The sequence below is a fragment of the Nyctibius grandis genome, chromosome 1 (genome assembly GCF_013368605.1).
Source record: "Nyctibius grandis isolate bNycGra1 chromosome 1, bNycGra1.pri, whole genome shotgun sequence".
Lineage (NCBI taxonomy): Eukaryota > Metazoa > Chordata > Aves > Nyctibiiformes > Nyctibiidae > Nyctibius > Nyctibius grandis.
In genome coordinates, this window is record NC_090658.1 from 97,665,176 (window position 1) to 97,693,148 (window position 27,973).

The following is a 27,973-nucleotide window of genomic DNA, read 5'->3' on the forward strand; positions in this document are numbered from 1 at the left end:
TAACTCATTTTCATCCACTTGGTGTACACAAAGTTGCTTTTGAATGATTCTAATCTAATCTATTACACAAGGTATAATGTAAGTGGGATGCTAAATGCAGCATTATTATTTATTTATTTAATTATTATTTCATTATAAATTAGCTTATAATGGAAATAAAGCCTGTAAGAAATACTGCCTCACAACTTGCCAGGATATAGTTTCAAAATTTGCAGGTAATCAGAAAAATAATCAAAAATTGAGAACAAAATGAAAAATGAAAGCAACCTAATAAGGATGTTGACAACCTGTGTGCCACTGACTGTATAAAGGATCTTCTACCTTTAAAAAAGTGGATAAAATTAAAAAAGGAAAACCTTCCAAAGTAAAGTTTCAAAAATCTACAAGCTTTACGCTGAAAACAAGCTATTGTTTCATGCAACAAATCAAAGGATTAAATCCAGTCAGGCCACTGAGGAGAGCAGTAACTACAGATATTTATGGTCAAAGAAAAGAAAGTAATTAAGCAGAACATGGTGAGCTGTTCTCATGACAGTTGGAGTGACAAAAAGAAGTGGCTAAGAAAGAAAGAGAAAATAGTCCGAGGTCTAAAAAGGACAGACGGTACGGGCCAGCCTCCCTCAGGCTGCATTGGCAGTGCCAGGGAGATGGCTGACGGTGTACGGGGCGCAGGTGCCCAGGAGCTGGCAGCGGGGGCTGCAGGGCGGCCCATGTGAAGAGAGGCCGGGGCTGCCCCGGGCCGGACACAGCCGGTTCCAGACGGCTCCAACCCACCCACCGCAGGGCACAGCTCAGCCCCGCAGCCACGGCGGTGGAGCATCGGGGACAGTGTGTGTAAGAAAGGGCAAAAAAATCACACAGGCAGTGAGGAGTGAGGAAAAAAGTGTGAGAAACAGCCCTGCGAGCACCAGGGTGAGAGAAGGAGGAGGGGAGGAGGTGCTCCAGTCACACGAGCAGAGATTCCCCTGCAGCCTGCGGAGAAGACCATGCTGGAGCAGGTTTTCCTGACAGGAACTCTGGCCCCTGGAGAACCCACGTGGGAGCAGGTTTTTGTCCTGAAGGAGTACAGCCCACAGAGGAGCCCACACTGGAGCAGGGGAACAGCGTGAGGAAGGAGGCAGTGGCAGAGAGGAGCTGTTATGGACTCACCAGAACCCCCACTCCCCGCCCCCTGTGCTGCTCAGTGGGATGAGGCAGAGGAGTCAGGAATGAAGGAGTGAAGTTGAGCCTGGGAAGAAGGGAGGAGGGGGGAGGTGTTTTAGTTTTTGTCTTTGTTTCCACCATCCAACTCTCTTCTATTTGGCAATTCCCCAAGTTGAGTCTGTTTTGCCTGTGACGGTAATTGGTGTACCAGCTCCCTGGTTTTATGTCAACCCATGAGCTTTTCCATCTTATTTCCTCCCCCTACCCAGCTGAGGAGGAGGAGTGAGAGAGTGGCTGGGTGGGCATCTAGCAGCCGGCCAAGGTCAACCCACCACAGAAGCTTCTCTAACAAGACCTTCAAAATGAAGAAATGCTGCTGACTGGCATAAATTTTGTCTTTGCGAAACAAAACTGCATAACAGTTTTACAAATTACTGGAAGACCATCTACAGTCTTTGGCATCTTAACAGTCTCTCCCCATAGTCTTCAATGGGAGAAAAAAAAATCTGGATGCATTTCAGGTGCAGCTTGGATGGATTTAACAGCCTCCTTAATCAAACTTAACTCAGTCATGAACTTCCATATCAAGGGACTTTGAAACAAGTTTGTTTTCATGTAATTACAGTCGCTGAAATATTCATTTCTATTTATCTTCAGGTCTCACTAACAGAACCCCAGGTCTGTCAAGCTTTCATCTCTCTTCCCAATGGATAACTTGGGAATTTAGGCAGGGAGTCTGGAGAGAACTGTACCTAACAGTTTGCAATAGATGTTGAGACTCCACAAAGCTTTTCCTACAGTAACTTTTGATAGTGTGTATCTGGCATTACAGAAAGAGCATGGTTTCTGAGAAAGACATAACATATTAGCTAAACATGCCTGAATCTTCTGTAGCTTGAAGCATCAGGCTTGCTCCTTAGTTTTGACTTGGGAGAAACAGCCTGCATGGCTTACAGCACCTCTCTTTTGTATTCCAAACCTGTCGGTCAGCTTCTTTTTATAAAAACAAGCAGTTTCTCCTAAATCAACCAGACCACCTTGGGTTTTCTCCAGTCACCATCTTAGCCTCAAGAAGGCTAAAACATTCTAGCCTAGATTAAGCTAGTTAGGTAAACTCTTCCCTTAGCTGACTACTGATCTTTATGAAGCTGAATACTCATAGTTGAATTATGCTGTTCTCATTACCTGAAGATTGTGTATAGCAAATTTTCAACAAGATTTTTTGCATGTCTAATTATATGGCCATAGAGTTAAAAAAAAGCTTTTGGTCTTCATAGGTCTATGAATTATACTCAAGAAATGAAAAAAAGAATTTTCTAACACTAATAATTTATATCGTAAATAAAATATTGAGAATTGAACTGTAGGTTAATACAATTTTCAGTAACATACAACGTTTTCTTATCAGTGTTTGTCTTTAATGTGGGACAAAAACCAAACTGAACTCTCTATAGAGGAATATATTCACAACTTTCCACACATCACAGACTGCATAAGATCATAGATACCCTCTTTGAAGAAGGTCAATTCACGTAAGAGACAAAAGGCTAAAAAAATATCTGCTGCTGTATGAATTGTCAGGTTGCCTGTTGGGGAGAGAAGGCGTAGGTTTTCACAGAAGATTCAGACTGAGCATGTAGAGTTTCATTTGAGATAAGACTAAATATAGGTTTCTAAATGTATCTACAGGCCATCGCTGCTGTCTGATTTCCTACTGTAACTAATGAAAATCTATAGTAGGATCCAACTGCCTCAACACTGGCATTCAATTCTACCTGCAATACCCTAACATTTCCAAAATGTGAGTGTGGAGCTGTCAGGTATGACATGGGAATTACCTGAGAGCCACCCTCATCTGGGGTAGCTCCTGGAAGCTACAGCAAAACTCTGCAGTACCTTATATGACACTAGGTGCCTGTTTAGGGAAACAAGAGCCCCTAGTCAGTACAGCTGAGAAAGATGCAGAGCAGATTCAGTCTTGTTCAGAGCAAGCTGAATCACTCTGAGGCACACTGATCTCCTCCAGTAAGTACAATGAAGGCATAAACACAGCTCACATATAATGCAAGGGATCTCATTTGAAACTGATTCCTACTCAGTCTGACAGGTAAATGTATTGACTTAATCTCTCTTGGACATCTCACCAGCCTCCTCTTTAATAGTCTATAGAAGTGACCAAGAGAGCAGCTCCTCTAACGTGAACAACAGGCTCTACTAAACACTCGCTGGTTGGTCAGAAAATCATATACTTAGGTGTATACAGCAAAGGAGTATAACCTGCAATACAGGATATTCACAGATATGCAAGAGTAAGGTTATAAACATGCTGAAAGCACAGGGGCAAAAAACAGAATAATACAGCAAGTGGATGAAATCTTTCTCCATTTAATTCCCTACTCCACTTTGCTGCTTTTCCTGCTGCATTGCACTCTACATGGGCAAGAAGATGTCTCTGTGGTCTCTTTAACCCACCCACAAAGACAGATCAGTCCCTGAAATAGGCTAGGAAAGGAGACTTCTCTACAGCCAAACAGATTGATCCAAATAATCCTAAAGGGTAAAGCTGTCAGGCTGACAAAGGTCTTGAGACCAGTTTGCTGGATGGACCTTCAACTGCTCTCTCTCCATTTGTGGGAGCTATTTGGCCAGAGAAAAAAAGTTACAGGGAGAAAAGTTAACTTTGCCAATGCATTCAGAGGTAATTAATAGAATACATGAGTTTTGATCACTTACCACACGTTGCACAGATGCAAGACATACCATTAATAACATCCCAGCAACATACAAAATTTTCCTCCAGTCATGACAACATAACCATCATGTGCATGCTCATCTGTTCATAGAGTCCCAGAAACATCTGCTCATCTCTACAATTACTCTGCATTTCTCAGTAATACTCGACTTTTTACAATGTATTACCCCAATCATGTCCACAAAACTCACAGATATAAAGGTTTTGCTATGGGAGTCTGCTTTTTATGGACAAGCTAATTACAAATCTAATAAGTCATTGAGAAAATAACATTTGATTCTGAAGTTGTCTGTAAATCTGTTGCATATTAGTTAGTTGATGAGTGTTTCAGCTGGAATAATAAAATTGCCCAGTAAGTGATTAAACTTCAGCCTAAATAACTTGCAGCTCTTTGGAAATCTCAATCTGGATTTAAAAAATTATTAGTTTTTACCTGCTCCTTCAGGAAATGCAGATTATATTTTGTGCAGATTATTACTTAATCCCTTACCAGTCATTAAACAACCAGTAACAGATATTTTATACTATTGTATAATCACAGTTTTGGAGAGGGGGTTAATTTATCTCCCTATGAAGGCTGAGTTGCAAATGTGTCCCTATATTAATGGAATCCAAAAGAAACCCACAAAATATTAAGAAACTTTCTCTATAGATCATGTAAAATCATGTATCGTCTCAGGTGTATCTATGACAAACTACCCTAAACCCTCACTAATTGCAGCTCTGGAGATATATAGATGGAAGTAGCCATCTGTTAAGTAAAATCACAAAATGCTCCAGAATGCAAAAGATATACAAGATATAAAAACATAAATGGACGTATCTTTTATCTAGGACATTGCATTGCTAAAAATACAGTGAATTTTAATCCTGGATGAGGATAAAGGTTATTTATTATAAAAAGAGAAATAGTGAGAGAGCACAGATTACATCTAGTCCTCGTAATTACTTTGTTCTCTGGAAATTTTTTCTGCTATTTGTTGGTTTCTCATAATGCTTAATAGGTCATAAATCTTATAAAATCTCTTTGCAGCAAGATCTCTTTTTAGCTAAAATCTCTCTGGTTCTGGGGTGTCGAAATAGCCCAGAATTCAGTTTGCTAAATTTAGTTCCATTTAGCATCTCCACATTATTTTGTGACTACTAAAAACCAAGAATTGTGCCTCAGCAGTGTACATAACTATGGAAACTTTAAACGAATATTCGAAGTCATACTTAGTCCAAAACCCTACATATCACGTTAAATATCCCATCACATGAAAGGATCTTACTTGAATGAGGGCCATAATGATTCAAGCTGAGAGATATAAATTCCCAGAAGAAATAAACTGATCAAGAGAAGAATCTGTTGGGGGTAAGGGACACACTCTGGGCTGTTGACTCAACTTGTGTTTAAATGAGAGCACTCTCGCGTGCCCGGGAGTCGATAGCATACTGTTTTTTTTGTGACCACAAGAAAAAGAGGTAGCCAGAGGCTGAACAAGAGGATTCAGTTATTTCAGTTGCCAAAACCTAAAGTGTTTTAACGAAGCATCGTGCATGATTAGAAGTAGTCTTCTACTTTACTGAATCCTTTTACAGGAGGACTGTGCACAGATATCGCAGCTGGGCAGTTTGAACTAAGGGACAGGCTAGATTGTCTCACAGCAATAAAACCCAAATATATCTAGAAGAGAGACCACTGCTGGAAAAACTGAAGGTGCATTGCTCAGATGATAAACACTTCCATCTGGTGCTTCCACAGGCCCAACAGATCTGACTGAGCTCTTTTTTTGGACATCAGCAGTCAGCTCTGCTGGTGTACCATATCCCCTCAGGCATCCCACTGAGTGACACGCTCCTTCAAGCCCCCTAAGCCTAAAGAAAGGCTAGGCATTTCCTTGGAGGTCTCCTGCACATTTGCTGTTCAGTTCTCACTCAACGTTGTGGAGGAAGGAAAAAAAGGACTAAAAGTGTCTCCACTCTCTAGGGCTAAGCTTTCATTAGAATATCAACCAGAAGAGATAGAGATATCAAGGTTCATATCTTCTGTGTGAATTAGATGAAAGTTTAGATAGTTTGAAATGTTTGCCTGCCCAGTATGTCTTTATAAAGTAATCCCTTCCCTGCAGCCATGGCTTCTGTGTAACCACTTCTGCAGAGTCCCCCACTGGAGTCTTTTCCTATCGCTGTGGCTTGGCTGTACCTCCTCACTTTCTAATTATGCTGAGGCCTCCCTGGAGAGTCCTGCCAGCTCCACCCCATGCTCCTGGACAGCCCCCACCTGGGCGCACTCAATCTCCACTTCAATTTACATTGCCAGATTATTTTTTTTGCATCCCAACTAAGGCTGTGGATGACAGAACACAAAAACAACCTCCCTTGGTTTGCCAATAGATGGCACGTCACATATGTGGCCCTCCATTCAGAAATCTATGTGTGCATTTTGGATACGTTTACATGAAGCATTCAAGAAAGAGCTCAAAATGAGGAGCATCTAGGATTCTGACTGCCAGATGCCTCCTTGATTGATAGGCTACCCCTGACATGAACAAATGCTGGGTAAGTATATTAATCATCTGACACAGTACAAGTATACACATTACATGTTTGTCAACAGTAATAATGGCACTTCTACTTAATTTCTATTTTCAAAGCATTGTACAATATGAATTTATTTCCAGTGATCAGACTCACTGTACAGACCAATCTACACAGATATCCTATCAGTAGCTAACCAACCCTACTCCCCAAAACATCTGGAAGAGACACAAGCCTGAAGTATTTACTGTATAAGCCTTAAATATTTATTTTAAGTATAAGCCTTAGTATTTACTGAGAGTGTTAATAATGAGTCAGCAATAATAATTTGTTTCTAAAAGGCTCCTGTTACAGGAAAAAAATCCCTCATTAAAGAAATGCTCTATTTAAAATTAGGATTTTAATTGTATCACTATTGTTGTTACACCTATCTACAGATCTTTTTGATGGCACAATCGCAAGCAAAAGGATGATCAAATACTATTTATGTATTTCCAATCTATCATAATTAATAAGTATAAGCAATAAGATGTAGAAAGAAAATTTGATTTCATGCATATGAACACATCATTTTAGCAGTTTTTTAATTGGCTGATTCTTTTTTCCTCATTTCATAAAATTATATACATATTTTGACTAATCAAGAATGATCAGAATTGTGTCTGATTCAAACCATTCATGTTGTTTCCTTTTACCTTACACCAGATATGCATACATGATCATATTAAATATATAAGGTCATAGTTGTTCATTTTCAAAACTGCAGTGCACTGAATAGACAGCGATCAGAACCTACTATAAAGCTACAGTTTATAGGATCGTGCTGATTATATTAAGGTACATGAACACATCAAACAGAAAACAGGCCCTTCTCATAGCTTCTTAATATTGTGTTGCACCGCTAGTATTTTCTTTCTTTATTATCCTCTTTCTTCTTAAGGTGCAACAAGAAATCTCAATTTCAATTGTTAGAACTTTCATTTACTCTTCTTTTCAATATGTATCTGCAGTTAAAACTAATTAACCAAAAATATTTTCCTTTACACAAGACCCTTATCCCACTTCTTTACGTACAGAGATTTAGGGCATAGATGAATACATTTTTGATAGAAAAGTAAAAAAATATATTTCTATATTGTTGCATTTTCTTAAATCAGAATTATTTCTCTATCTCTAATACCATCTTTCCCTAGAACTTTCAAATTTTCATGGATCAACAGATGCAAGACCCCAGTCAATACTGTTTGTTACTCAATAACGTAACAAAAGGATAAAAAGGGCAACACCTGCTGACACACAAGCAATGAGAAGTTTAAAAAAATCAAGAAGCTACAAATCTTATTTTACTCCCAGGATGAGGAATCAAAAAATTCTCAAGGAAAAGCATTCAAAAACAGAAGTGTATACTATCACATGATACTTTAATTTAATACTTAAGAATACTTTTTAAAAAGCGTTCCCTTAACCTTTTATTACTATGAAACAACACACACCTGGGTAAATAGCATCAGCCTCAGAAAAGGTGTCCTCTTATTCAACTGAAAGCACCTTATAAAATGGGCATTGAAAAATTAGGAGAAATTGAAAGTCTTCTCCCAGGAGACATAGAAGATAATACTATCTTTGTAGAACAAGTTCCTACAGAACATAATCATAAGACGACTATCATGCAACACAGTGGAGCAGCCACTGTCATCAGGTACCTGTAGCATTTCAGTTTAATGCGATAAAGAAGTTGATACCTGGGTTTGTGGTTTTTTTTCCTTTAACGATTAAACTTTTCTTATGTATTCAGTATATGTGATTTTGTTTTAAATAACAATGAAAAAAATCACGCAGCCTTCACTCACTGGAAAAAAAAATTAGTTCTTTCCCATTATTTTTAAAGCATCCATTTAAGCACATCTAGCTTACAAGGTGTGAAATGTCAGAACTAAATTTGCTAGTATCTTTTACTGTGAAGGCACACCTTTAAAAGCAGAACAGAGTCACTTTTTTAAAAAATGCAAAAAATACATTTCCAGTAAAGTCAAATCTAAATACTAACTCAATGCATACTTTTGGATAAAAAGAAAGCCAGAAAAATCATTTCAACATTTTCCATTCTAACTTTTTAGTGAGACTGATCGAAGTCAGGGCGGAAGATGTTCCTCTTTACTTCAGTCCTTACAGCACTGTATTCCCAGCTGTGAAAGCAAGCTTCAATCCCCATGGAGTTCAACACTGATCTCCCATGCCTCAGACAATAGCTGAGCCAGAAGGATATACACCATTGCTGGGAGAATCACTCTAAGGCTCTCCTGTTCCTGCTCTTCAGCTTTATACCACCAGCTTAATTGGACCAAACAGAATGTGAGGTTGTTAGTGTTAAAATGATAGAAATACTACACTGAAGGAAGCAAAAAGCTTAAAGTTAATCCGGTAGCTTTATTTTTTTTTCTTTCTCTTTTTGTGAACACTGAGCTGAAAAAAAAAATTTTAGTACTTGTTAGTGCTCTTTCTGACGGATTCTGTGAAATTCTGGAATTCATTTGTCTGAAGCTGTAAGTCACAGAACTATTCCCTAGCAGAACTTAAGGAGATTTTGTGTAAGCTTATAATGTGTGTAGTCACAATGAGGAAACCACTAACAAAAATGGCATGAAAGATCCTTGATTCTTTCATTGTTCATCATGCAAGTCAAAAGATACATGGATATGCCAAGCTGTGAGGAGCAAGTTCCTCTTGGTGGCCCTGCTTGAGTGGGGCAGTTGGATCAGATGACCTCCAGACATTCCCTCCAATCTCAACCATTCTGTGATTCTGTGACTGCTATGGAATACCGTATTTTTTGTCAAGATAAAGGGGCATATAAATAATAATTCCTCAATTGATTTAAGTACCTTGAATGATTTACAGATTTCAAAGGTCAAAAAGGTGGTTCGTACTTCCTGTATTAGACGATATAGTAGGATGCATGTATATGCTATGCTTGTATATAGTATGCATGTATATTCACTTAAAAAAAAATCTATACAATATATGCTTATACGTACCACACATATATATATCCAGTACATGAGATGAGGCAAGATGAGATGGAATAAAGCTCTTTTTGAAAAGCCTTATTGACCTTTGAGATCTTATCAATATTTAATTTTTTTAACACAAGTTTTTGCAATGGAAGGAATTATTACACTCAAAGGTATTGCTGACATTTTCTTAACTAAAAAAGAATTCTAAATAATTCCCATATTCTTTATGGAGTTTCCAATATTGTTTATGTAGGGTCTCCAAAGAACACTCTTACCCAGCTTGCATGCTAACAGCAAAAGCAGCCATGAACGATTCAGGAGCCCTTTACCATGGGTTAAGAAAGAAGGCTGCAGTAGCAATATATTTTCTTGGTCATCAACTGTAGAATCGCATGACAAGTAGATAGTTTAAGTGTTTGGCTAACAGGTAAACTAAACCTGGATAAACCAAGGAACATAAGTGACTGGTTACTGATTTAATGCTGATCTAAAGCTACAGGGGAAAAAAACCCTAGCTGTCTAGTGACTCTTCTACAGCCCAACCAAGAAGCTCTGATCTGGTTAACTTCAGAGCATGAGCATCAGCTGCCTGCTTTTTTGTGTGTACAATTAGTAACCAATCATTTTTGCTAGCTGGACACTGAAAAACAGGTGTTAAAGTCAAACACGTTGCCTTCAGTAAACTTGCTGAAGAGCAAGCTAATTTTAAGGACTTAATTAAAAAAATTTAAAACTCAGGTTTGTTTGACAATGAACTTCCCAGAAAGCAGAGGAAAGTGCTCTACACCTTACTTGAGACAGAATTCCTCAGTTTCTTGCTGGATTTCAATTTTTTTTTTTCTTTTTCTTCTTTCATCTGCTGGAAGCAGCAGTTCTAGGGAGCGATTACTGAAAAGCGGTGCTTTTTCCCTGATGCATACAAACCCCAAATCTTTTAGGAAACAAATTACGCTGAATACTGAGAGAGAATTTATCTGCTATCACTTTGCAATTTGCTACGTAATTTTACCTCCCTCTGATGAATTTTTTTTTGGTTCTACAGCTGTATTAGTCAGAACTTACATAAATAAGCCTTTTAATGGACAATTTGATATAAGGGTTCTGTGAAAGGCATGTAAAAACACTCCTGACAATCCAGACATTTTGTTCTGACAATATTAACAACTTCTGTTAAGATCACTAGTACACAGCTGAATTGCACGGCATATGTGCTCAAGTTGTTAAGGCTTAAATTAGCAAGTCATTATGCAAGCAAATTTTAAGCATAAGTTAAAGCAACTAAATGACAAAAAAGCCTGGAAAAATGCCTGACATACAATTAGGGAAGTGTTTCCAAGTTATCTTTCTTTCCAAGTATAAATCACTAACATTATACTAAAATGAAAATAATTTCAATGAAACCCAGATCAGAAATGTGAATCTCTGGTATTTCAGCACTGATAATCAACACTACTTTCCGCAAACATGTGCTACTAAGTTCAGTCAAATCAATTTTCACTTATCTATAATGTACTTTACATCTTGATTTCCTCCCAGTCATCCTTTACGTATGTAAACAGAAAAATGAGGAAGCAAACCACTCTATTCTGCACAACTAACATTTCCAGAAAACACAGGAAAATGGTGACAAAACTATTTTCATAATTTGCTCCCAATTCTTTTAACCTCGGATTTGATTAAAAATTGTAATCCTAATGAAATCTGTAGAATGGTAGAGTGATTGCTGGGGAGAAATATATGGCTTAATCTGCAACCAGATCTTCCACCTAATTCTGTCAATGTCATATAAATTTCACTTAGTTCAATACACCAACAGCACCTCACAAAATACTTTAATTTGATTCAAAGAAACTGCATTCGCTCATTCAAGACTACTTTTGTACCCTAAAACATATCTCCTTTTCTACAAGGAGAAAGAAACAGAGCCGTACAGCTTCATATATCAGGTGTTTACAAAGGAAATGCATCTTTTTGCATTACCTAACCAAACATTAGAAAAAAGTTTTACAGGCAAGATGCAAGGAAAAAAGTTATATTTTCAGGTGTTTTTTGCTCTACAAGGCTGCGGTACCGCTGGAGGGAAGAACAGAGCAAGCAGCGGCAGTCAGGCCATCGGGAGGACTGAGCCAGGGCTCTCCCCACTCCTTTCCAAACCATGGAGAAGCACCAGCCGGACATTTTACTGGCTTCTCCACTGCCCTAAGAACCCCAATAGTTCACATCAGAGGGGAGAGTGAATGGAATGGAGAGAAGTAACTTAAACCCATTACCATTTTGGCAATTAAAATGCTGGTGTATGGAACAGAACTAGAAGGATCCAGAGTGAAAGTGTGTACACGCTCTAAGAAACTGAACACCTAGACAACATTGTGCCAAATGAAAAGCAGGTGGTCACTCCAGCCAGCTTTTCTCTAAGCACCAACCTGACTTCCTTCTGAAATGCTGTCTCACGTAAAATCCTGTACTAATAATATTCTGCTTTCTTTAAAAGTATATATAAATGCTCAGTGCTCACAGTGAATAGGTTGCCACATTCACATAACATTGTTTCTGAATATTAAGGTAATATGAAGGAAGAGAAAACACTTGAACTTTTTCTGTACACCATACAACAGCCAATGGTTTTCAAACCCAGCTGCTGCTGATACTATTACTAACATTATTAACACAGTGAATACTCACATTCAAGCCTGATTTGAACAACCAAGCTAGCTAACAGTGCTCTTATCTGACAATGCTCCCATTAAATGTGGTCTACCTGCAACCATATGAAAGGAGGGCAGGCTAAGGTGAGAAGAGTTAACCAATACTCACAGAACACAGAAGAACTTAAGATACATATTCAGATATGCACGCTTTTGACATATTAGAATAAGAATTATTAAAAAGTATGTGCCTTTTAATGGATGTACCAATTATTACCAATTAATTTTGTAAATGCACAGGAGAATACTCATTATAAACTTAGGGTGCTTCCTAACTCCCACTACAAGGAATTAATGTTTTGGGATGTCCTTTTTTATTTTAAACAAGGAGAGAACATATTAAGTTCTGCTATATATTTTTGAAACAGTCCTTAAAATATATTTGGTACTTAATTGAAAAGGTCAAGAACAGCTTCAAAGGTTTTGCCTGCAGTATTACCTAGTCCTAGTAAGGACCGAATATGTTCCCCTATAGTCACAAGCAACCACATCACATAAATCCTTTCCTAAACTTATCAAATTTAACCTCTGAATTTTTATTGGGTTATTTTTCTTTCCAATAAGTCACATGAAAAAATTTCCCAAAGCTTTATTCTACTGACTGCAAAAATCTTCTTCCAAGCCAAGAGCATTTATAGCCAAGTTACACCCATTTGGTTTTATTCATCATTTGGTGAACACCATTTTATTCACTATTTGGTCTTCTATTCACTGTCTTCTAGTCTAAAGGTTATTCTTATTGTTTAAATTTACTGTATTTCTAGATATCAATTATAATTTCTCTAGTGTTTGTCCCTCTATTCTCTCTAGTCTTCTACGATGAACTCTCCATTTCTTTGATCATCCTCTGTATGACTGACTTTGTGCCTGTCATAGTTTGAAGATAAGTAATGAACAGCACACAACATCCCAGGTGAGGTCACATTAATACTACCAATGATCATTTAATTCTCCAACTCTACAGGAATCTTGAATCTAGGAACATGCTTGACTTCTCCTGGGCTTGGCACTTTGGTAACTCACACTTCACCATCCTTTCCAACTGATGCACCCCTTACTTGTAGGAACTGGGTGCATGGGTTTTAATATTAATATAATTTATTGTGGTAAAAATTCATGTGGAAAGAACAAGGCTCATCTAAATATTTTTAAAAAGTCTTTACTAACATTAAATTCACCAGATAAAGAAGGGTTTCCTCCTATATGTAGATTAGTCAGGAAAGTTGAGACACTGAAAATAATGAACAAATAATATTCTTCTGGTGCTGATTTATATAAACTATAACACTGGTTCTACTTATAAAAGACATTATTTCCTGAGTATGCAGTCATATTCATTCTACATATTCCATCAGCTTTCAGAGACAGGCACTGTGAAATCAATCATACTTTATAAAAAGTTCCCCGTGTTCCTCATGCAATGAGGACTAAGTATTGGCTTTTCAGCTGCTAGAGAGATGCTCCCATAACTTTTCAGCTGCTAGAGAGATGTAGCTCAGCTTCACCACAAGGTAAAAAGGATATTTCCACGTATATTATTAGGGCATTTTCTTGGCATGTGGAAGCTTGGAGTTCAACACAGCAAAACCTAAACCAAGGCAAGTGCAAACAACAAGAATATATTTAATTGAACTTAGGACAATCCAAATGAGTCACGTATGTCTTCAGCACACATGTCGTCAGAGAACTTTAGTGCAGTGGGGTCTGTTTTCGGGATCCCAAATGACATTGTCCAAAGATGAACCCCTAAGCTGTCACCTCATCAAAGACACCATCTCTACTGCTATCACAATTTTGGTAATCTAAAAAAAATTTTGTTCCAAGGTGAAGTGTGAAGGATGCCTCAAGAATACAAGCAGGTGAAGTTCACCTGGATTGCTCTCCAAAACCTAGGTGGTTAAATTGTACCTAAATGGCACTTCCAGAATTAAAGGGCATTGCTGTTCCTGGCCCTAAAGAAGACTGTTGCAAGTGCACTAGCCTTTTAATACACTCCAGTGGATGCATCAATGATGCACTGCTTTAGTAATAAACCAGCATCAAACTGAAATTTCTCTCACTGTAACCTATGTGATTTAGATTAATAGAATGGAAAAGATTTGGTAGTCCTGGATTACTTCAGCACTTTGTTCAGAGTACCACAAAGAAAACAGTGGAGTGAAGCTGTAGCAAGTTATATTTTGTACCCATTAGAAAAACAACCATAGTCTCACAACACAATTGCCTTAGAAAAAAACTACTACAACATGCAGGTGTGATTCATTTTCTCTGGGTGTTGCACAGTACTAAATTGCAGGTTACAGCTATGCTATGATGTCAGCTGGGGCATACCACCACTGCATAATACAAGCGTAGCACCATCACCCACACGTCAAAAACTACGTTGGATTATAATGGCTTTACACTCGTTTCAGCTAAGTGCCAGCGAAGCTGGATAATTCCTATTACCTAAGTCTCCAAGTTAAAACCTGCAACACCACCTTTTGGAGACCTGTCTAGAAGAGGCGGTAAGTGGACAAGCACAGTTCTGTTCAAGTACTGCCACCCCCTCCTCTGTGCACAGGGTGCAGAGATGAACGCGGAACTACCCTCACTTATTTCAGATAAGGCATTAGTGGTGAATATGCCAGTACTTGATCCTAAAAGTTTTGCAGATTTTTGAAATGGTAACTATTCATTCACAAAGGATTCACTCCATCTTGCTCACTGTACTTATGTCCAGTTTTAAGACATTAGACCTTGCCTATGCAAATTATTCTGGATGTAAATCAAAAAGTTGATGTCACAAGAATTCCCTGAATTTCTGCTGCAGCCAGAAGTGAAACACAGCAAACCATGTAACTCAATGTAAAATTACAATTACAATACTAAATTAGATCTCCTGAAACTGGTGGAAGGACCTTGCATGCAAAAAGTCAATTGTTAACCAAAGACATTTTTATGAAATAAAGCTTTATTACACTTTACTACCTCCTCTACTTTTTAGCCTATTAATAATTCTCAGTTCTTAATTAATTTATTTTATTGTCCTAATTTTGACAACAGTCTTGGGTTTCCTTGCAGGGCTATCTTTGAAGCATATGTTTAGCTAGGGGATGGGCAGGGCCTGGGTGTTAGGATTCCTGTTCTTCCCCCCTCCCCTTGGGAAGCTTTTAAAATTTCAGTTCAGTTTTTTACATTAATAGGTTTCCCAGTTAACTAACAACATTATAATAATAAATGATAAAAAGCATGGATTCTAACCACTTTGTCCTCCTTTGGGAAAGCATCCAAGGAAGCAGAATAAAAAGAGAAAAGAAAAAAAAAAGAAGAGAAAAAGAATAAAATAGGCAAGTATTAATAGACAGATTTCAAAGAAATGCAATTCTAATAACTCTTCGACAAAGAGATAAAACATAAAATTAAAAAAAAAAGCTATAAATGAAAAAATTACATTACTTCATACGTAGAGAACATGTTTTCCCACCCTAACCCACAGAAGCATAAACAATATAACAAACAAAAGGCAAGTTACAAATGAATGGACACTTTTCCATTTCTGTGACTTGAAACAGTGGGTGAAAAATAATTAAAATATACTCAATTTTTTTCTGAGTAAGGATAAGCTCTATCATATGCATTCTAATTAATAGTATAACATAACATATCGAAGTTGGTCTAGTTGACATGGTGGTGTCAGGGCAATGGTTGGACTCAATGATCCCAGAGGTCTCTTCCAACCTGATTGATTCTGTGATTCTGTGATTCTGTGAAGTAAACTATATTTTCATAGACTTGCTCTAATGACACCACCTGCAGGTGATGCAATGTAATGCATCTATTTATATTAAAATATGAATATATGAAAATTTTTGTCCAATACACCTACATAATTTTTTCAGAATGTGAATTTAATTTAATGGACTCACAAGTACATCAGGGCTATGGAAAACTTCCAAAATAAAGACGAAATGTGTATTTTTCTGAGGGGTTCTGAGGGTTTACACGAAATTTCAGAAGCCCTATTAAGTTGATGTTTAGCTCAGAGAAAGTGAAAAGGCCCTAAACTAGTTCCATTGTGAAGATGATTATATCTGCTATAAAATTCGTGACCACTTTTAACTGAATTTATACTGATACAAAGAGCATTGATGCATTTCCCCTACAAAAGACTGGCACCTTAAAGCCATATGAGAAAGTTATGTCATCACATGATACATAACAAAATTAATAATGCAACAGAAGGTTATTTGAAAAATGTTTTATAACATACCATAGTCCTAGATGATCAGCCAAAAATAATCACTGGATAATGGTCTTCCAAATTTAGATCCTACCACTCATGTACAAGTGAGTAGCCAGTTCCTTGTAAGGGACTGACTGACCAGAGGGTACTCCTGGATACCCTTCAGTTTTGTGGACAGCTACGGCAGCTAACTGCATGCAGATCAGAGGGAGAAAGATTTATCTCACCTGCCTAAAAGTAGGACACCTAATCCAGATTAATCTACAGTTTTACTTTTTAATTAAATTTAAAATAAATTGACCTAACATTCTCACTGTGGTAAGAAAAGTGGTTGGTTTTTTTTCTAACAAAAAAAAATGACTGATTTTATGTAAGACAAATCTATAAATGTATATTAAAAGCTCTAAAAAAGAAAACTACAATGAAATAAGAGTTCAAGAAAAATTTATCCATGTGGAATTGTACCTGAGCAAAAGGGTTTCTTCTTACATTCTATGAAAAACAGTTATGTTTTCTTCAAGCCATCACTCAGTAGAACTATACTCTATGTATTCTTTTTTTTTAATTAACTGTGTGAATCCTATCTCCACAATCATTAAATACATTATTCTACTTTATACACACCTCATAACAAGTGATGAATGAAACACTTAAGTAAAATGAAGCATGAAATGCCAAACTTAAGGTGAACAATCTGCAGTGTGACAATGTCAAGGAGGCTTTTTCTTTAAGAGTACACATCAGAAGACTTACATTGTTTGATCGCAGAGAGACACGACCTCCACATCGAGCACAAAACTTGGTCCGGCAATAAGAGCATAAATGGCCACAACCATCTGCAAACTTTGTTTTATGACAGATTCCACATGTTGGAGCATCATCCTTGTGCTCTCCCTGGTAACGGCGGGCTTCTTCCCCTATCTTTCTTACTTGCTCTTTATAGCTTTCAAATTGTTGATGCAACCTCCTGCATAGATGAGAAAAAAGTTTATATAGCAAGAATAGGAGGAAATACTACTACTGTGTATTTCTTTCTTTCAATTTATAACTCTACCTAATATTCTTGGCATGTTCACAATAATAAATGTACCTCATATCAAATACACACTGCATATGGAAGACTGTATAGGAGAATCTAAAGGAAAAAAATAACAGACATATGTCTTCATATTAGGTTTACTTCAAAGCCTCATTTCACTTGACCAGGAACTGATCCAAATATAAAAAGATGGCAAAAAATGCATAGTCTTAAACAGAAGTAGCTACCAGTTACAGAATAAAAGCAGAAATATAATTGCCTGAGCAAATTTGCATTGCTTTTTAATCAACGTTATTTATACAGCAGGTGTAATTAAAAAAAAATATAAATCAATCTTCAGTTACAGTGTCACACTTCTGTTTTCAAAATCTAGATTACTAAAACATAAAACTTAAAGATTTCAACAGGTGCTTTACAATCACACTGGCCCTACAAGAATCTGAGAGCAATTTTCTATGTCAAATCTATATATTAACGATCTGTAGTATTCTCTCTTGTTAAGTATGAGAGGCTACGTAAGGTTTGCTGTCCCTCATTACAGACATTTCTTCCAGCTTAGCTGTAGGAGTACATAGGAGTATTAGCAGGTATATAGATCCCTAAGATGAAGACTGCTGTTCAAAGAAGTAGCACTTCACCTCCAGCTGCCCCAAATAAAAAACAGCCTGACACTATGCCCACCAATTGGCTCAGTGTCCTGCTACCCAAAAGACCCAGCTTCTAATCACAAGCTCAGGGAAGAGCACGCAGCCCTCCAGCCTTCACTTCCCCTTCTATAAGTCAGGAATAATAATAATTAAATATTTAGTGATAAAATTTTTCTTATCGTTATGATATTATCTCTGAGGAAAAAAGATGTTCTCCTGTTTGTTTCTACAAGATTTTGTTGGCAAGGGTGAAGTTTCAGAGGGGAACCAGCTAAACATCCAGACACTTCCAAAAGGGGCAATCCAGCTCCTCTCCTGCTCCTGGCTGCAAGCTGTTACTGTTCCTTAGGCACTGATTTTGACATTCACCAAGTCCCCCTCAGTGAGCTAACCCATGGACCTGAACCAACAGAAAATTAATTCTCCTACCTCCCCCCCACAAAAAAAAAAAAAATTGTTTTCCCATCATTTTGCTTCCTGAATCACTCTGCTCTGAGCAGGGCACTGTAGACCTGGGAGGCAGGCAGGACATGAGCTCCTCAAGCCAGAAATTAAAAGGACCAGAGGACAGCAGCATCACTCTTTTTGCAGCAACGAGCTACGAGCTCAGCTGTCCTGTGAAACCCCACTCTGAAGCTTAATTAAAAGGATCATATTTCAATTCTGTTAACTATCTTACTACTCATCAAGAAAGAAAAATTTCTGTAGGTGCACCAGGACAGCACTGCAACTCCTGACCTTTATTTTCAAGAGCTTGTGCAAAGACCCCAGACAGCCTAGGTGGAAGAGGCCAACAGGGCACATTTAACGACTCAGTCTTCCCCACACTACATGGAACCTACAGGCTCTTCACCCACATTGTCAGAGGTCGCTTCAAATCTACATCTCCATGGATAACATTAAAAAAATCATGAATAGATAGATTATTAATAGAAACAGGGAATCTTGAGTTTTATAAATTATAACAGTAGGTGTGTTGTCTATAGAGATCTTGATGATATCCTTCATCTCCACCTGCTTTGAGCTACCTAATCGCTTAATTAGCATTGAGACTCACACCGTTTAACCAATGTATTTCTAGTGAGACAATGCTGAGTTCCTGTGGGATTTTTGTGTGTGTGTGTGTGTGTGTGTGGTGAACTTGTTTTGACTTTTAGGATATAAGTAATCAACATTATTTGTATGAAATACTGTTTTGGTGAAGTGGATATTTTTACTTTTAGATTATATTCAAGCCTAGAAAATGATAATTCAACTTAACTAACAGGAATCATGGTAAAAAACACATATCCCATTTGGACAGGAATATCACTGCTCGTAACTACATAAATCAACCAAATCCCACACTAAAATCAGTGACTTCATACAAGCACATTCTAGTGAGGATGCAGCAATAGCAAAAGCTAAGAAGCCAAATAATCTATTCTCCTTCACTACAAACACAGTGCATCGTACTTAATGCTTTATGCTAATGAAAAACTTGGCAGAAGTAGCAAAGGGGTTTTTTTGTTTTATTTTTATTTTTTACTAACCTGCTTAAAAAATCTTTGTAGTATTGAGTAAGATGAGAAAAGTGGGTCAAACAAATTAGGCAAAATACTGGAGAAACATAATACTTCTGGCCACGTTATTGGATTACACGTATGATTTAACTTATCTTACACAGCTGCTCACTTGTAATGCATAAAACCAACAGAATACATTCAGGAATTTGTATAATAACCAGCTTAAAGAACGCAATTAAATAATGGAGAGGTCTGTAGGTAAAATTCTTATTACATCAAATATTCTATTAAAAAATGGAACCATGGAAACTAAATTCAGTTCTCGTCTTCTACAGCAAGACTTAAAGCTCTGGCTCTTTACTAACGTGGAAAGGGAAGATAACAGCAAGCGCTGCACCTCCTCCTGTTCTTTTCCAATTAGACAGTCTATATCTGATTTTTTAAATCTTGTATGAAGCTTACAAAGTGTATTAATACAACGATGTTTCGTCCTTCTGTCTGCACCAAGAGGTAGATGAACGTACTAGCGACTGAGCAAAACTTAAGTGAGAGGAGATTTCATTTATTTATATATGTAGCACTTATTTATAGATTTATTGGTTTCTGCATCAGTGTAAGACCCTTTTTACCACGAGGAGGTCAAAACCAAGTGCTTATCTTGCATGTCATACTCTGCATTACTGCAGAAATCCTCACATTTTATCTACAGCAGGAATGAAATTGGAAAAAATGGTTGCAGAATTCACAGAGCAGAAAGAATCTTACCCAGCCCATGGCAGTTGGTTCACCACACACAACTGATTCAACTGCTTCTTTCACAAGGTTTTAACCATGTTTCCCAATTTTTTGAGGAACGACAGAATCTCTGTATCTCTGGCTATTCTATAATGGCAGCAGCAAATCCCTCGCAACAGTTTTGCCTTACATAGAAGTATTATTTGTCTTATACAGAAGTATATTAAGTATTCTCTGTAGCAAGAACTAAAATATAGATGGATATTTTTCAGGTTTGCTCCTTAACTTCCAGGCTACAGAGCACATTTTCATCAGATGCAAGGAAAATTTAAGTTTATTAAATATTCCTGAATGTAGACAAGCACCTAAAGGTTAGGTTAAAGACTTAATAACAGCATATGATGTAACGGCTTAGGGGACCCTTGAGGCAGATATCAATTCAATCCCCTCTGACAGAAAGAGCAATGAGGCCACTATGTAAGAGGGATATATGCATATAACCACACCATTTTTCATCATGCACATCAAAAGTCATCTAGTTCTACTACTGAGGTCAATGGCACAGACAAAAAGGGGAGGTTTCCTCACCCACACAGCCCCCAAAGATGAAGGGAAAAAAAATAAAATATTAGAACAAAAAAATAGAGGAAACTATTCCAGGACTTAACACAGGACATATATACATCAGATTGAAGAAGTTTCATAGAAATTTTCCTTCAAAAGTGAGAAATACAGGAGGTAGAAGATGGCCAGAGGAAACAATGCACTGCCAGTGTACTCTTCTTACAGTCTCCATGCATACCAGGACACAAGTATGAAATCAAATTCATTCAGATTTTATACTACCTATTAACAAATAATTGTTAAAATCACCTTCCAGATGTGTTCTGTAACAATACAGTAACAAATACAGTAAAATTAAGTATTCAGTTTTAAAATGTTGATGAGAAAAAAATCTACCAAATGTTCTTTTTATTAAAAATTAGTATTTATGCTTGAAATTGGTATCTTCAACAGATTTCATTGAACATATATTTTACAATAGAAAAAAAATTCTTAAGTGCAAAAAATATCTTCTAATAATACTATTTTCTCAAAGCTTTTTGTTGTTGTTTGTTTGTTTGTTTGTTTGGGTTTATTTTTGTGATGGTAATTTTAGCACACAGTACATCATAAAAGTTAATGACCATTCTTGTTACTCAGTTTAAATGTCCTTTGACTTGACACTGCAAATCTTTGATCCCACCTGAAAGAAAAGGTGTTTATTTATCTGTTCCTTAAGATTTGATCCTTTAATCCACAAAATCTATCAGCAGCTGTTGCATAAGAAAATAAGAACTGTTAGATGCAAAATTTGAATTCATTAGAAAAACATCCCTCCAGGTGTAGATGTAAGAAAACATTAAAATTCTCATAAGTTTACATATTTACATATTTTACATATTTAATACTGTATCATTAATATTTTTAATGTTTACATATTTACATTTTAATATTGCTGAACTACAAGTCCCTTAATTTTTGTTCTGTATCATTCTAGCCACATTTCTTGCTTAATGGATTTACCTTCTTTGTAACATTGTCTCAATGAAATAAAACTCTGGGTATCTCCAAGAGCACTTATTCATAACATTTATGTGTGAAACTCCATCCTTTGCTAGAAACACAGAAGTGTTTCATCTTTTGAACTGTTCAGATCACCAACAGAATCATCTGATGGCCCAAGGCTTCAGTACTGCTCCACCTTTTATTATGGAGTAAACTTACTCACCAGGCAGGAAAGACCTCTCCATACATAGGATTAAAACCATTATCCTCTTCGTGGAGAAACAATAGGAAAAATATCTACAAATGCAACAATATATTTGAGAACACAGAACAGAGAAGTCAAGAAACTTGAAGGATAAGCTTCCTCCAACAATATTATTGCCATACTTCACTTGTGCAGACCTCACACCACTCTTAACAAAACAGCTGCCTCTACCTGCTTACCCTGTCTCTGCTGGTGAGGGTACCTGGTATTTCACATTCACACAGGTGGCACGTATGTGTGTGATCAAAAAATGATCATACAATGGGTGAATCTTTGGGCACTTCAGATCTCACATGACTAAAAATAGTATCTTCTGTTGATAAAATTCTGGAAGACTGAGCCGCTTGGCACATCATAGCGCCATGGCTACGACTCCATTTTTGGTCTCTTAAGCATCAGCCACAGTACTGTACTACACGTACATGAGCTGTTGGCACCACCACTAGTAGTGCAAGACAAGAACCAATACATAGTTTTCGCATATACACTGAAAGATTTCACCTGCTCAATTTCACAGTAGGACAGTACAACATATGTTGAGGTTTCTAGGTTTTTTCCCCCAAAAAACGTGGTGGGTTCCTCTACCCTTTTTCTTCAAAGGCATTTCACAAAAAAAAATGCTTTAGCTGTGTGTCGTACATGTACCACGTTTTCATTCAAATAGACAATATTTTACCCTGACAGTGTAAACTAGTAAAAAAAAAATTACTGATAGGCAATTCTACGAAGCTTTACTCATGTCTTCATGTAGTTATTAAAAACTGTAAGCCTTGGAGGACACTTATGTCATAAGCACCTTACAAACCTCAAACTTTTGAGGTAGTTTGATACCCGTAGTAGGACAGACAATGGACATTGAGGTAATCTGTAATATTGACTGATCAGAAAGTGGCATATCAAACCACACAGAAGTTATCATTTATGTCGTTGAGGTTTTTTTGAGCAGGCCCAGGATATATATTTATACTGTTGCAATCATCTCCACTAGGCAGATATTACAGTTACGATCCAACAATGCAATTTTTGATTAACAGACTATGTTATCATTTTTTTGCTGCTTTATTTTAAATTCGTACAGTGTATACCTATCTGAAATATTTGCACATATACACTGAAGATTTAAAAGTGACAAAATGATGCAGCTGCATAAGTATGCTCTGTCTGCACAGATTTTCTAAAAATGCCAAAGATTTGGGTCACCTTTATGCACAGTTACATTTTAAATTATTTTTAAATGTAGTATGAAACTCTATTTTTTTACTTAAAAACCAGCAGATGGCACTACAGATTGCATTTTCACACTCCCAGTTCAACTCAAATTATTCAGTATTGGAATCTTTAACACCTGATTTAACATTATAAAAATATTATGCCCTGTCATGAGTCCAAGTTGGTAGAAAAAGTGCTACCTTCTAAGCGACATAGCCTTACGTAACTATCCACCAGCGGCTATCGCATATATGAAAGAAAGCTGTTAGTAAAATGCAGTACTTTGCCCTGTTCACCTGCGCCACACAAACGCAGAGCATAGACATTTTTTTTTTCATAAAATCAGTGGGACTTTAACCAAGTTCCCTTCTCAGCATTCTTCTTCATGGCAAATAAAACAAACAAAAAAATAGTTCAATAATGCAAACTCAGATTTGTTTCCACACTTTTTCTTCTGCTGTAGGAGATGTACAAAGGACTAATACTTCATTAACGTGCTGGGAAGGTAATGCATTTGGACAAAACAGCCAAACTTCTAGTGCTTCTGGATATTTAATATGCCCATGAAGGCAACAGCTAGATCTAAAAACCTGTAGCCAAACTTTAAGCAAAAACTTTAAGCTCTGTAAAGCTGGAAGTACCGCAGTCTCACCGTGTGCCTCACTGCCCTGCCAGAGCTGCAGGTACTCATCTCAGTACTCATCTCACGCAGGTGTTCCCAGAGGAAGCACACAGCACCTAGCTTTTGCCTCAGCCGCACAAGCACCTTAGCTGGGAAAAGCTGTCAACTTGTGATGGGTTTTGGGAATACATGCTTTAAACAACAAAGCCAAGACAGGCAACCTTAGCAAGATCCTATGGACAGTTTTGTCTGAATAAAGGGAAATGTGGAGCTTAGGAGGAATCTAGCATGTGTTGACTAGAAGAACAGCTAAAGTTCAGCGAAGAAGTCTAGATATATTTGCTGGTTACTTCATGTATCCTCACATCACGTATAAATCTGTAATTAAAATTTATACCCACTGCACAAATAGGACAAATTAAGGTTGAATAGTAAATAAACATATCTAACTCTTCCAGCTCCTGAGTGCTTGATGTAGCAACGTTTATGTGTTAGCATATTTGAAGTCCAGGGTATTTTTGAATGTTTGGAGTGTGCTGCTTTTTAGCAGAGGTGATAGCCAGTTTGATTGTTTTGCGAAGATCAAATAACTGTTGAATGTATTGCAAAATATTGTACTTCTGAGTGAATTTGGATGTTATGTTAATATTCCTTTATTATTGCTATTGCTGTATTTTTTTATTTAGTGTGAACTGCCATTTTAAGAGCAAAGTATAGAATTTGTCTGTAAAAAACACTCACCCAATTGTGAAACAGGTAGGAACCCAATGAATCAACTAACCTTTAGAGGAAAAAGGCTGTGTTTGTCTAAGAGTAATACAAGCATTAATCAAAGGGCTGTAAATTCAAGAGTTAAAGGCTTCCATATCTTGAGGGTGTTGGGTTTTCTCCTCCATAAGTTGGCTGCTTCTAGCCCCTTTGCTGTTACCTACTGTCCAACTTCTCTCTTTACTTACCACCCCTCTGACCTTTCCCTACTCACATTTCCTGTAGGTCTTGTCTCTCCCTCCCACACACTTTTTATATATATATTACAATAACTATTATATATGACATATATTATAGCATGTTCTATATCCTATAATAAAAACAACAAATATTCCTCAAAATCTCAGATTTTACCTGGGCTGAAGGTTTCTTCATTCTCCCCTGTTTGTTAACACAAAACTATGGATCAACTCTATTATTCTCTCAACTTGATCTTCACCTGCCGCCCATGACATTTTTCACCTCAACAGCAGTCACCCGAATCCTGCTGGGCATCAGCCCTATCTCCTCCACATACCAAGATCTCTTCTTCCTTCCTGTTTTATTGGTGCAAACATAAACTTGACCATGCTTGTAACTCACAGGTCTGTTTCTCTGCCTCACATTCATCTCCTTCTGTCCAAAACGAAGTGTTTGGCATAGATTTCTGACTCCCATCGTGGGCGACCGGTACATCAAACTCCATAAACTGAAACAGAGATCTTGTACCTCCAGCAAACATTAACCACCACCTCCATTCTGCTTGCCACTTGGAACCAATAACTACTGTGCTACACTGGACTCACACCTATTTAGACCTTCACCTCAAAATGCTATATAAGCCTTGGAGATTAAATTGCAAATTAAAAAAAAAAACCACCAAAGTTTACCTAATTTCATATCTGTCCAGCTTAAACATTCAGCTATCATCAGCTCATCCCTCAATTCCTTTTCTTGCCAGTGCAAGCCTGTCCTGCTGACAGTCTAATCGCAATCCTGCAACAAATATAATTTAATTTATTTTACCTCTCTCTATGTATTCCTCCGATGAGCCACCTTTTTTGCTGCATAAAACATAAAGGGCTTATCTTCACCTTCAAAGATGTTCACAGCCTATTTCCACCTTGCCTATCATTTCTCATTCAGTACTGAGACACTTCTGCTCGAGTTAAACTTTCAAGCAAGAATCTTTGTGGGTTTCCCCTTGTTGCCCCTAACGTGGGAGTATTAGCGACAAAATCATCTCAGTATCCTCCTTCAAACTCTCCTCTGCCTTGATGCCTACAAAGATCTGGACAATAACAAGGTTACTGGTATAGAATCATAGAATCATAGAATAGTTTAGGTTGGAAGGGACCTTAAAGATCATCTAGTTCCAACACCCCTGCCACAGGCAGGGACATCTTCCACTAGACCAGGTTGCTCAAAGCCCCATCCAACCTGGCCTTAAACACTGCCAGGGAGGGGGCATCCACAGCTTCTCTGGGCAATCTGTTCAACCTGTATGTTGAAACTTTTGCTTACCAGGCCAGACAATACAAAACTTTTGCTTACCAGGCCCTGTCTGCTCTTACTATTTTATTATTTGCTTAATACTTACAATGCAGGCTGCCCCTGTGGCAAAGACTGCTTTTTTTTCTACTGAAAAGGTTGAGGGCCCCAAGAACAAGGAGGATGTTGTAAATACCTTAGACATTCGACTAACCTAGTTATATAAATAAACAAAGGGGAGCCTTTTTTTAATTTAGGTGGGTATATCTCACTTCAGACAACTGGGCCTTGGGAAAACAGAGGCACAGAAACCTAAAGATAAGCGAGTTGCAACAGCTGCCTTGAAGGACACAGCCTACGTGACCTACGTGATCCCTGGACTGAGTTTGCGCAGAAGCAGGGGTCAGTTAGCGAACACAGCGAGGAAGACTATAAGCCTTCATCTGAAGACCCCTGACAACCACCAGAGAAAACGACTGCGCATGCGGAACGGACATTTACATATATTAATGAGTTCCAGGAAATCTCATGACTATGCAAATGAGTTATTGGGAATCTTATGACTATGTATAACTTTATGGTATATAATCTCTGAAAATCTGCAAAATCGGCGGAGCACTCATGGTGGATAATCCCCAGTGCTGCCCAGCGCTGCAATAAAGAATGCCTGCTTAATAACACACTCTGGTGTTATTGAGTTTTCTTTCGGACTCCTTACCCAGCCGCACCTAGCTTCCCACTTCGGTGAGGAAAGTTAGAAAGCAAGGGGGTTTGAAGATCTCCGATTTTTGTATCACTACGTCCATAAAAACTCTCACTCAGAAGGGTTATAGTCCGTGACAAGTGCTTCCAGGCAACATGGTAATACAAATCTCCCAACATGATTCAGAAATTCATGAAGTTAGTTTTTTTATTTCTTTTAATCATTTTATGATTCTATTCATTTACTTTGTGGTTTCCAACCCTCAGGCAACATAGTCGTACTTCTCCCTACATCCATGAGGGACAAAGTGTTTTTAATGAATGTCCGTATTTTCCTACAAGCCCATGACGCTAGGAACCAGGAGCAGTATAACCATAAAGCATTCCATTTTGAGACTCATGATAAAGTTTAGACTTGGCCAAGGTGAAGGTTTCACTTACAGACCTCACACAGGAGTTTAGACCTGGCCACCACTGCTGGAATTAAAAGTTGTTGACATGTAACAGATACTTTTGCCCTCTATACAAGTTATCTTAATTCCATTTCCCTCATATAATCTCTTATCAAGCACATACTACCTGGCACCATCCTAACAAGACTGTACGGCTGAGGCAAAAAAGTCCCACACCTTGGTTAGAAAGTCCCCCTCCTCATCACGTCAGAGCAGAGACACACCAGCAAAGTGGTGTGGACTGCAGTTTTATTCACGGGGCTCTTATCTGATGCCTTTTCACCAGCACTAATAGTCATTTTCAACCTAACATTTTAATAAGGGAAGCTATTCTGCAAGCATATAAACGAGCTCATTAAATAACTTGCATAAAATGATGTTTTTCAGCTTCCTGGAAGTTTCCTAATGTAGGTTACTGGAAAAATGTATTTTCCTGTATTTCTATTTGTTTTTTTAAAATAATGACAGCCCACAAGCAGACTTCCTCCTTACACAACTGAAGCACTGTGAGTAAGAAATGTGCAATATCTACAGTAAGGAATTTGCATTCCAGCTTCTCACAGTTCCTCACAAATGACCATTACCCTTTCTGAGGTATAAAAGAGAAACCAGATAACTAAGCAAACATCACATAACAATACTAAAAAACGCA

The 27,973-nt window shown here is 37.6% G+C and overlaps 1 protein-coding gene across 5 annotated transcripts in view; it reads right to left on the reverse strand.

Moving 5' to 3' along the window:
• The window catches only part of RIMS1 (regulating synaptic membrane exocytosis 1), a 364,447-nt gene that overhangs the window by 210,834 nt on the left and 125,640 nt on the right, over positions 1-27,973 (reverse strand). For 4 of the 5 annotated variants that reach the window (XM_068425021.1, XM_068425036.1, XM_068425011.1 and 1 more), the window contains 2 exons: positions 17,113-17,326; positions 15,378-15,389 (listed from right to left, as the gene is read on the reverse strand). In XM_068425021.1, the coding sequence (XP_068281122.1) occupies positions 15,378-15,389; positions 17,113-17,326 (226 nt within the window). The remainder of the gene's footprint in view (positions 1-15,377; positions 15,390-17,112; positions 17,327-27,973) is intronic. The other variant, XM_068425045.1, reaches the window with a different exon arrangement.